This window comes from Oppia nitens, unplaced genomic scaffold (genome assembly GCF_028296485.1).
Source record: "Oppia nitens isolate AA-2021 unplaced genomic scaffold, nextdenovo-longstitch-racon4-pilon3 scaffold15_pilon_pilon_pilon, whole genome shotgun sequence".
In the NCBI taxonomy this organism is placed as follows: domain Eukaryota; kingdom Metazoa; phylum Arthropoda; class Arachnida; order Sarcoptiformes; family Oppiidae; genus Oppia; species Oppia nitens.
Genome location: NW_026533194.1, coordinates 584,153 through 596,734, shown reverse-complemented (window position 1 = coordinate 596,734; position 12,582 = coordinate 584,153). Strand labels below are relative to the sequence as shown.

The following is a 12,582-nucleotide window of genomic DNA, read 5'->3' as shown; positions in this document are numbered from 1 at the left end:
TTTTTTTCAAAACCAGTAGATTAAAATAACTATTTGATAAAAATAAGGTTTAAAAATTATAAATCAATAGAAATAGTAAAATAAAAATAAAAAGTTTAAATAAAAAAACTAATCCATCTGATACGTCAACATTACAAGTTATCATATACTTATAGACTTAATTTAAATATTATATATTTAATTTTTGTACTTTGGACGCCATTTAATATGTTTTTAAGAATAATTTTTTTTAATACTAATCCCTATATTTTATTATTGATGTTTTAGTTAAATTTATATTCCAAAAATTTTTTTAATTTTTTTTTTGTATTTTTACAGTCAATTTCTCTATGTTCCTGATGAGATATCAAAATTTCAATACTGATCCCTATAACTTATTTTTTGAAGTTTTATTTATATCTATAATCAAAATTTGAAAAGTTTTATGGGACAGACAAACAGACAGACAGACTTATAAAATTTAAATACCTACTACTTTCAGGATTTCGTTATAACTAAATAATGACTTTTAAAAAAATCTACAATGAAGAAATATTAATAAAAGTTTCATCTAACTGTTTTAATTGCAAGTTAAGTAATTTAGTTAATTGTAAGCGATTTGAATGAATAGTTTGTTATTCATTTTTACTAAAAAAATAAATTACAAAATAATTAAATGTTATTAAAATGTTAAATTTATTTTTTGGTTTTATTTTACTTATATTGATATTGTTGGGTAAGTTATTATTTTTTAATTAATTAAACAAAACTAAATTACATTGTTTTTTTAAAATTTAATTCTATTGAATAAATATTTTATTACTTTTAAAATTATATAGTTATAATAAGTTATAATATTATATTAATAGTATTTATTGYATWTGTAATTTAWTATAKCTAAATATKTTTGTATTTATTGTWTTTTTATGAAATTATTTACAGGTTATTTGGATTATTATAGAAAAKCTAAYTATTGGAGTAAATATGGTATAAAAGGACCCAGACCATTGCCATTATTGGGAAATATTATTTCTATACTAAAGGGTACAGTTGATAATAAATGGCAAAAACTATATGGCAATACATTTGGGTAAATATTTATAATAATTTATTAGTTGTTTTTTACAGTAATTATTAAGCTATTTATTTAGTTTGAAATCAATTATTTGTTTATTCAATTAATTAAAACAAAATATTAATTAAAATTATAATATTATAAAAATTAATATATTTTAAGATTATAAATATAAAATAGTTTTCTATAAAATATATAAACAGGTATATATATATACAAAAATAAATTATTATTATTATATATATAATTATTTTTATAAACTATACTATGATTTCCTTACAGTGTGTTTGAGTTTGATAGGCCGGTGCTAACAGTATGCGATCCACAGGCGATTGAAAATRTTTTAATCAAAGAGTGTCACAGTTTTGTTCGGTTAAACATGAATTTACCGGAAAACTTCTCCAAACAGGTACTGTTCCAGACATCGGACAGCCGGTGGAGACAACTGCGCAAAATTAAGGCACAAGTATTTACAACCAAACGCTTGAAGTTTTACTATAATATTGTCGACAGATGTGCTCAAAGATTTGCCGATCACATCGAGGATATGGCAAATGGCAAACAGTATATACATTTGAAAGATCTATACTCCAAATTTACCATGGACGTTTCACTTAAATGTTCATTTTCGGTCCAAACTTCCATCTACGACAATGACCAGCAAACTGTCCAATTGTGGTCATCGGCTCATCGATTGATCCACAAATTAAAGTGCAACGAACTAATAGCCAGAGCACCGTCTTATATGCAATCGATGGCCAAACTGTTTGGTTTTGGTTATGACAAACAATTTGTTGATTTGGAAAACCGATTGATTGACTATATTGTCGCCCGATTACAACAATCGTCATCCAGTAATCATAATAATGATTGCGATAATGATTTTGTTGGCGTCTATTTAGAAAGTAACTATTCAATTATTTTAATTTTTTATTTAATTTTAATTATTATTATTATTATTATTATTACTTTTTTTAGGTGGTGTCCTTGATAAGAAAGATAACAAAGCGATTTGTTATTATCTTTTGGATTTGTTTTTCCATTGTTTGGAACCGTTAGCGAATCGCTTTCCGTATTACACATGCATTTGGCCAAACATCCCGGTGTTCAGCAAAAATTGTACGAAGAAATAGTGTCAGCACTTAAGGAAACACCAGATGGTCAGCTATCATACGAAACGTTAACACATTTGCCATATATGGAGGCCGTCATCAAAGAGTCGATGCGATTGAATCCGACTGCTGTCCGATTGAGACGAATCTATATGAATGATACGGGAAACTCGCGGCATATTATACCCGGAATACAATTGAAAATCGGTGACCGAATTGATGTCAGCTGTTCGGCAGTTCATATGTCTGCCGATAACTATGACGACCCGTTCGTATTCAATGCCGACCGGTTTGTATCGGAAAACCAATCGGCAAACTTTGATGTCACAAAATTTCTCAATTTTAGTATTGGTCCGCAATCTTGTTTAGCCAATCGTTTTACTTCAATATTGATTAAGACATTATTGGTTCATATGATTACCAGATATCGGTTTGTTGTYACAAATGTCGACGACTTAAACAAACCTAAAATCTGTGAATCACTTGATTTGCCGTTTAATATCCAGCAATGGAGGGGTTGTTTTGATTATAGAAAACGTTAACTAATTAATTAAATCATTGTTGGATATTATTAAATAAAAACTACAATTAATTAAAATAATCTAACATATTTTTATATATATATATATATATTTAATTATAAAGTATAACAAAATTAATTAAATAAAATTATTTTATTTTATTTAGATTATTTTATTTAGATTAAATTTTTAATTTAAATTAAATAAATTGTTAAAAATTACTTATAWATAGATATTCTAATAATTTTTTGTGATCAAAAATGCATTAACAAAGCTTATGTTTTATTAAAATATATTTCATCTAGCTCAAATAGACTGTTATATAAATAGATATTTAAATAGTATTAATTAGTTTTTATTTTAATTAAGTAGAATATCTAATTTAATACTATATAAAATACATTATTTAATTTTATGTATTATAAACTTTCTGTTTTTTAATCTTGGTCATTAATTACGTTTTTATAATAAGGGACCGTCTAATAATCTGATAACGCATGATATATATTATTTATAATTTTATTACTAATATTGATCAAACTTTTACTAAACATTTAAAAAGTAACTTTAAATGAACTAATTATTGATAAATTTTTATATAAGTATCATACATATAAACAAGTTTAATATGATATCTATTATAAAAAATAAAAAAAATTATTATTTAATAATTCCTTTTATTTAATAAGTAAATTAATTAAATTGATCTTGTACATAAATTATTGTTTAGATTTAAGTAATCTGTAATTTCTTAACAAGTATATAAAGTAATGATTATTATTATTATCTTTGTATATCACGGTTGTTCCGGTGTGATCACAGTTGTGTCGGCCACTTTTGGTGGCAGAGACACGACTGGTTAGACTCAACTCAAGTCTAGTACTTTTCTGACTGTTCTACAACTCTGAAGTATCACTGCTTTTTGCATTTCATAGATCTTAGTTTTTCTGATTTCCAGTGATTCTAAACTTATGGCCAGATTTTTTGGTATTACGGCCATTGATGACAGGATTATAGGTATGATTTCAACTTTCTTAATGCGCCACATCTTATTGATATTATATAAAATTTAAAAAAAAATTATTAATACATTAATAATTCTTTTTCTTAAATAAGTAGATTAATTAAATTAATCATTTTATTAAAAACAATTAGTAAACAATTATATTGATCAAATTTTTGTTAGAAGTTTTAAATGTAAATAAATAAATTGTTAATGATTTTTAAATAAGTATCTCGTACATATAAAAATTTAAATGTTTAATGTAACATTTATTATATAAAATTTTAAAAAATCTGACTTWACCCCCCATCAAACCCGTATCATAAAAATAAATAAAAATGTTTTAATATATTAATATTTTTACTATAGAATAGTCTATAGCGTTAACATTATCTCATTTTATATTGAAAATATAGTTTACTAAATATTTTTTTTTAATCATGAGTCTGATTTTAGACTATATTATAAATTAGTCAAAAAAAATTATTAAATAACTATAATTAATTTATAAATAAAATTTTATTAAATATTTTTTTAAAAATTAAAAATATAATAATGATTTATAATTAATTTTTCTTGTATTTTAATTTTTATTTATTCTAATGCTTATGATGCTTGAGCAAATAATATAATTGATTATATTTATTATATTTGATTCAGATTCCGGTATTATACTGATAAATGCTATTTGTTTGTTAAAATTATTTTGTTATTATATAATTTATCTTTATTAATTACAGTATTTACTAATTATAAATACTTTTAAGAAGCCACTTTTAAATTAAAATTTATTATTTATTAAATTAATGTAATAAAATTATAATTTTATTATTATTATTATTGTAAGAATATAATATATATTTTATATAAATTTAATTAATAATTTTTATTTATTTATTTTTGTTAAATCATTAAATATAACAGTTAACTATAACATTAAATATTTTATTTAATATTTTATTAACTTATAAGTATAAAAATAATTTTATGAGATATAGTTATATTGCTATGTCATGTACTGTAGAATTTTAATACATGTACATAAATATATTGTAAAATATATACTGTATTATTAATGCTATGGTTTTGTACTGTAGATATTGTTTGCCAACACTAGCTGTTTATGACTTTCTATACTAATCATTGCATATAAATATATTTTATAATAATTTATAATATATACTGTATATGTATATATATGAATATTGGTGATTTAATAATAAATGATAATTTAATAACTATAGCATATATTTTTTAAATATATATTTATTATTAAACAAAAACAAATAATGTTTGAAAATATTTGTAAAACTAAATTATGGGTAAGTATTCAATTATTAAATAATTATAATTAAATTAAAAATTTTATACATTAGTTATATTAATACTGTAGTACAATAGTTATAGTTATAAAAAAATTAAATATATATTCAAACAACTGTACTTTTAATAAAACTACTATAAATATAAATTATATTGATTTAAATTTAATTTCATTACTTATTGATAGGATTTCTAAAAAATTTTCCTTTCTCGTTTTATATCTTAAAAGTATATATATATATATATATATATATATATATATGAAATTCCCAGGAAATACTTTACTTGTACTGTAACCTATTCAGCCTTAAGCCACGAATTTTATTATAATTTTTTAAAAAAACAAATGTTATAACAAATTATATATTTAGTATAAAATTGTAATTAAATTAACTGAATTCCTATTTATTTTTTTTATATTTATAGATACTTTTTTCTACTATTTATATACAAATATATACTAAATTCTAATAATATAAAATTTATGTTCCCGTCTAACAATAAATTGATGTATATTAAGATATTTTTATTATTTTCCGGAATAATTGTAGAGAATTTATTATGAAACTTTCCCCATGGGTTAAATATTAAATGATATTAATTAATTTGATTATCTTTAAACAATAGGATAGCCATCAGTCGTGGTATACGACATCACCACATCTAAGCTTATGTATGATTGAGACATGGTTTGCATGGATTCCCTGTATATTTCTATGGTTATGTCTACCATTAATTTTAATTGATTGTCTTAAAAGTTCAAACCCACTAATTAAATACAATATATATAATACAAGTCGTCTAACGTTATCAATAATGAGCACAATTAGTGTATTTGTTGCACTTGTTATCAGTTTGTGGCGTAAAACCCAGTGGTCATCGGATTCAATCAAACAGTACAGTAGTCCCAGCAATGCATACATCATAGCCACTGCCGTACAGACCCTAACACGACTAGTCCTGTGTATTGTATTTCATATGCAACGCATATCGGGTATTATAACCAGTGGTTATGTCTGGTTATACCTATTTATCGATACACTGGTGACCGCTCTATCAGTGGCTACTTATGCCACCACACAAACACCTGTGACTGATGACACAAACAACTATCAATTGATAATCAGTTGTCTGTATTTAGCACTGACAACATGTCTATTAATAATAACAACATTTGCCGATTGTTTGCCTCAAACGGATGATACGTATAACATCACTGTCGACAATCAAAGTCCTAAAACATTGTGTCCTAAAATTAAGGCATCATTTCTATCGATGATAACCTATCACTGGATCGACAAACTATTTATTGATGGCATCAAATCCAGTCTACAATTACAACATTTATGGTCATTGCGTCCAATCGATAGCTGTTTGTCTAATTATAAACGTTTATTTAGTAATAATTATAATAATACATCAGCAACTAATTTGAAACAAATTAARCATAATTTTTTATTCAATATTTTGAAAAATCATAAAAAACAATATAATATAGAAAATAATGATGCATTTGTAAAAAATTATGACAAAAATATTGTATTTATTATTTTAAAAACTTATGGCACGGATATGATTGCACCGACTATTCTGTTAACTGTTGGCTATGTTATACAAATAACGCAACCATTAATTAATAAGTAAATATATAAATTAATTTGTATTCATAAATGTTTTAATTTATAAATAGAGTTAATCAGAAAAATAATATTAATTAATTAATTAATTAATTAAATTTAGATTATTAATAGACTTTATCGAGGATATCGATGAGCCTCAATGGCACGGATATATATATACAGTATTATTAGTTATTTGCAATATATTATATGCATTACTTAACTCATACTATTATGAATCGATTAACACAATCGGTTAGTATTTTTAACGAAATAAATTTATTTAATTCATTTAATTAAAAATTACATAAAACTAATTTTATTTTTATAGTTAAATTGATAATGTTTTTTGTTTTAAAATAAATAAATGTACTATAAATTTATTGTCATTTAATTATTTATATTCAGCTCTTAGATTAAGATCAGCCTTAATGGCAGCTGTTTATCGTAAATCATTGGTTTTAAGCAACAGTGCTAAACGTGTTAAACCAATCGGTGAAATCAATAATATAATTACAGTTGATTGTCATCGTGTTGTTGGTAATTAAATATGATTTTAATTAAATAATATTCATAATTGATTTAATTGAATTTATACAATTATTAAAATAATATTAATTATTATTGTAGATATTAAAATAGTAAACTTAATTATATTTTAATTTCTACTATTTTATTAAATTAATTATTTGTACACTAAGAACAATAGTAATAATTTTAAGTTATTAATAATTTTATATATTAATATTATATTATCATTTTTTAAATATCATTTTTAAAAAGATTATCTTCAATGGATACCATATATTTTTGTATTGCCGATACAAATGGCTGTTTTATTATATATATTATACAAACAATTGGGTGTTTCATCATTTGTTAGTTTATTAATTTTGTTGATATCCATACCATTTACAGTAATAATATCTATATTTAATGAACGCACTATTAATAAACAAATGTTAGACAGAGATCACAGAATTAACATAATTAGCCAAATATTGAACGGAATTAAAGTTTTAAAAGTAAATATTGTATATAAATATATATAAAAAAATTTAACTAATTTGAATAATAATCCCCCCCCCATTATTATCTATATATTAATTAAGAAAAATATTTATCTCTATTTATTCAAGTTATTCAAATTTGCTATAATAAAAAAATTATTTAATAATAAAAATATAATTTTTTTTGACAGTTTTACGCGTGGGAAAAGCCATTTATTCAATTGGTAGATAAGATACGCAAAAGCGAATTGAAACAYATGATTGGSGCCAACCTATGGTTTGCCATCAATGTCTGTATATCAAGATTGGTACCGTTGTTGGCACAGTTGGCCACGTTTGGCATATTTGCGGCCATTTACGGTGGCAATCATATTACCGCCCAATCTATATTTGTATCGTTACCGTTGTTTACATTTATTAATGAATGTCTCTACAAAATGACACAAATCTATTATTCAACTATTTTGGTAAATGATATTCATATTAGTATTAATTATAATCTATTATTAATAATTAATATATATTAAACTAATATAAATAATTATAATAATAACAATAAAAATAATAATTAACTATTTATACAAAATAATTTTATAAAAATCCACTTAATATTATTGTTATACTATATAATAATAATATAGAAATATTTTTTACAGTATTTACTTTCATATTTATTAAAACAATAATGTGATTATTTAAGTTTTTTTAAAAAAATAATCTATATTGTAAATTAATTACATAAAAAATAACATTCATATTAATTATGATTAATTTTGTAAAAATAATGATCAGCTTTTAATTTGTTAGTAAATTTTAACAAATTTAATGTCTTAACATATCTTAATATATAATATATTTAATTTACTTTGTATTTTATTATTAATAATTTATATATATTTATATTATTTTAGATTTTTGTTTCATTTAAAAGTATAAATGAATTTCTTAAATTATCGGAACATAAAAAGTATATTTCATTTAATAACAGTAAAAATTATTTAATTAATTTAAATAATGCAACATTTTCATGGGAAAAATTTAATAATAATGATAATAATAATGAAAATAAAAAATATACACTTAATAATATCAATTTAAATATAACTGACGGCATGTTTGTGGTAATTGTCGGTTCGGTCGGTTCGGGCAAAAGTTCTCTATTGTCGGCAATAATCGGCGAAATGGATCGCATCGACGGCACCGTCAATGTTAGACATGGCCTACAAACGGCTTACGTAACACAGGAAGCGTGGATTCAAAATACTTCACTGAAAAATAATATCTTATTTGGAAAAACATTTGATAGAGAACTGTATGATAGAGTGATAGATAACTGTGCGCTCAGACAGGACTTAAGTCAACTGTCCGGAGGAGATGAGACAGAGATCGGCGAAAAGGGTGTAAATCTGAGCGGCGGTCAAAAACAGAGACTCAGTTTAGCCCGAGCTGTCTATTCTGGTGCCGATCTATACATACTCGACGATCCATTATCTGCCGGTATCTACTAAATACAGTTTACAATTTGTTATGTTTATATTTATCAATCAATCAATTAATTAATTGTTTATATTTATAAATTATTTTAACAATTTCATTAGTGGACAGTCATGTTAGTCAACATATTGTAACCAATATATTGGACTCCAATACCGGTATTTTAAAAAATAAAACCCGTATTTTGGCTACAAATCAACTGTTTGTGTTACCAAATGCCGATCTTATTGTTGTTGTCAAAGATGGTTATACCGAAACATTTAATAGTTATCAACAATTTTTACAATACACTGAAACTACTGATGAAAATATTTACGAAAATTTAAAATATTTTTCAAATAAACCCGAAACCATTAGTGAGAATAAACGAAAAAACAATGAATTAATTAATAAAAGTTTAAACAATGAATTATTGGATTCAATTAATAATATCCAATTAATTAGCGAAGAGACTGTAGAATCAGGTCTAATAAAGTTTAAAGTAATTATTTTTATAATTAATTAATTATAAATAGATTATTGATATTTATACATGTACAATATTTTTATTTTTAATTATATTTATTTATAGGTATATATAAAATACGCCAAATGTGTTTCGCCAATACTATCGATATTGTTTTTAATATTTCTAATGTTTAGTTGCGGTCTAAATATTTATATAAATAATTGGTTAACTGTTTGGACATCAAACGCCACGTCCGACAATAGTTCATATTATTTACTAATATTTGGTTTGATTATTGTGGCCGAAATTGTATGTTTTATTGTATGTGTTTTCATATTATCATTGATAACAAAACGCGGTTCCTATCAATTGCACGATCAAATGCTGGCACGTATTATGCACGTGTCGATCAACTTTTTCGATACAACACCAATGGGACGTATAATCAATCGATTTGCTAAAGATATGGATATATTGGACACACAATTATACCAAAACATTTTGTATATTCAAACAATATATATATTATATTACAATTATTATATAATATAATTGTTTATAAATTTGTATTTTTTAGATTAACTTTTAACAACTTATTTTTGATTATTGGATCATTAATTAACATAACAATTAAAACGCCATTATTTTTAATTGTATTAATTGTTGAACTAATAGTAATATTATTAGTACAGGTTTGTTATATAAAACTAATTAATATAGTTGTTATTATTTTAAATAATTTATTGAAAATTTTACCTATAGATCTTTTAGGTTTAGATGAAATTTTTATAATTTACTTTAAAATTTCTAATTTATTTAATCTAAATTTGCATGATAAGTAAACAAACAAAAATAGTTTATAGTTATATTTTTTCAAATATATTCAATAATATAAATTTTGTTTATTATTCATGTTATTAGAAATAAATATAAACATTATTATTATTATTTTTTTACAAATTAATTAATTTAGATAATATACATGAAAACATCACGTCAATTAAAAAGGTATAACTTATTTTTAAAAATTGTATTATTATTATTATTAATTTATTTTATAAACTAAAACAGATTAGAGTCGATTACCCGATCAAATATAAATGCATTTGTTTTTGAAACTCTAACCGGTTTGTCATGTATTAGAGCTTACGATTGTGACAAACGTTTTATCAGTGATTTTGAAACTAAAACCGATACCAATCAGCGGTGTCTCTATCCTAACGCAGTGGCCAACAGTTGGCTACAGATGCGTCTATCCGTTTTGAGTACTGGTTTTGTATTTTTTACGGCACTGTTTGCCATAATCAACAAAACACGGCTAACTGGCGGCGATATTGGTCTAACACTTAGTATTGCTGTACTAATTATGCCAATTATTGAAGATTTTATCAAAACAGTTATCTTATTTGAATATAATATGGTATCAATTGAAAGGGTTGATGAATATACTAATCTGGAATTAGAAAGCGATTGTCAATCAATTGCCGATTTGCCGGACAACTGGCCAGACATGGGTTGCATACGTTTTGATAGCTATAGCACCAGATATAGACAGGGATTGGATTTAGTGCTTAACAATCTTAAAGTTAATATCAAAGCAAATGAAAAAGTATACTTTAAAAAAATATATTTATCATTAAATTTTAAGTTTATTTTTATTTAATTATTTATTTTTATTATTTTAATCTAATATAATTATCATATAATTAGAAAACTTATTAATTAACCTAGTACTACTGATTGCAGATTAGTTATAATAATTATTGAATATATAAATTATAAGATGATACTTTTAAGATACTTTATTAAGATACTTATTTTATCTAAATTATATTGTTAATTTTTACAAATATTTAATTAATTAGTAAGTTAAAAATTTTACATTTATATACTTTAAATACTTATATACATATATATATATATATATATATATATATATATAGAAATATAGATATTTGTTTATCTATTAATTTTGTATTTTTTAAAAATTGTATAAATAGATAGGTATTGTTGGCCGAACCGGTGCCGGAAAATCATCCTTAACTTTGGCTCTGTTTCGACTAATTGAGCCATCGATTGGACGAATTATCATCGATGGCATAGATATATCACAATTAAGTCTTCATGATTTGAGGTCACGGTTGACAATCATACCGCAAGAACCGATACTTTTTTCGGGAACCATTCGATTCAATTTGGATCCGTTCGGTAAGTTTTCTGACGACCATTTGTGGACAGTGTTAGAGCACTCGCATCTGAAAAACTTTGTAATGTCGAGCGGATCCGGACTCGACTATCCGATCGCCGAATCGGGTGATAATCTGAGTGTTGGTCAGCGACAACTCATATGTTTGTCTCGGGCTCTGCTCCGCAACACTCGTGTCCTTATCCTCGATGAGGCCACGGCTGCCGTAGACGTCGAAACCGATGCACTTATTCAACAAACCATTAGACAGGAGTTCATGTCATGTACTGTCCTAACAATTGCCCACCGAATCAATACAATTATGGACAACAATCGAGTGTTAGTTCTCAACGGAGGACGGATAGCCGAGTTTGACTCACCGGATGTTTTACTTGCAAACAAATCGTCAATATTTTATACACTGGCCAGAGATGCCGGCATTATTTAGTTAATCAATATTTAAAATCAATTTTTCTTTATTTTTCAAATAATAAACATGTTTTATTATATTATTGTTTTAAATGTTTTTATTTTTACTATTTGTAAGTAGTAATTTAATGTTAAAATCTAATTTTTCAAATATTACTATAAATTATACTATAAAATATAATTTAAAAATTTTAATTGTATTTTTTATAGTTATATTTCCTTAAGTTTTATAATTATTGTTTTTTAAAAWAATATATTAAAATTATARATATYATATTCTGTAAATATTTGAAACTAACTTTTATTTAATGTACGTTTTGCTTATTAATGTAGTGTAATGTATAAAATAATATTTTTTAACACTTAATCACGATAATGAATCTT

General features: G+C 23.7%; 2 protein-coding genes across 2 annotated transcripts; both read left to right on the top strand.

The window, feature by feature from the left end:
- Window positions 1-927: 927 nt before the first annotated feature.
- LOC128964211 (cytochrome P450 6j1-like) lies at window positions 928-2,680 on the top strand. The gene is made up of 3 exons (XM_054310776.1): window positions 928-1,069; window positions 1,337-1,959; window positions 2,033-2,680. Exons 2-3 carry the CDS (start codon window positions 1,434-1,436, stop codon window positions 2,185-2,187), a joined length of 681 nt encoding a protein of 226 aa, XP_054166751.1. The 5' UTR covers window positions 928-1,069; window positions 1,337-1,433; the 3' UTR covers window positions 2,188-2,680.
- A 4,383-nt stretch (window positions 2,681-7,063) lies between these two features.
- Window positions 7,064-12,217, top strand: LOC128964655 (ATP-binding cassette sub-family C member 2-like). The gene is made up of 9 exons (XM_054311291.1): window positions 7,064-7,172; window positions 7,599-7,657; window positions 7,834-8,109; window positions 8,710-9,139; window positions 9,241-9,381; window positions 9,581-9,590; window positions 9,779-10,087; window positions 10,656-11,193; window positions 11,585-12,217. The coding sequence occupies exons 1-9, from the start codon at window positions 7,064-7,066 to the stop codon at window positions 12,215-12,217; spliced, it is 2,505 nt and encodes an 834-aa protein (XP_054167266.1).
- Window positions 12,218-12,582: the final 365 nt, after the last annotated feature.

What these genes read in the sequence shown, in the direction of transcription:
- LOC128964211 (XM_054310776.1), top strand. Translation starts at nt 1,434, where the DNA reads ATGAATTTACCGGAAAACTTCTCCAAACAGGTACTGTTCCAGACATCG. An exon ending in TGTTGGCGTCTATTTAGAAA is followed by an intron (nt 1,960 to 2,032) that starts GTAACTATTCAA and finishes TACTTTTTTTAG; the next exon opens with GTGGTGTCCTTGATAAGAAA.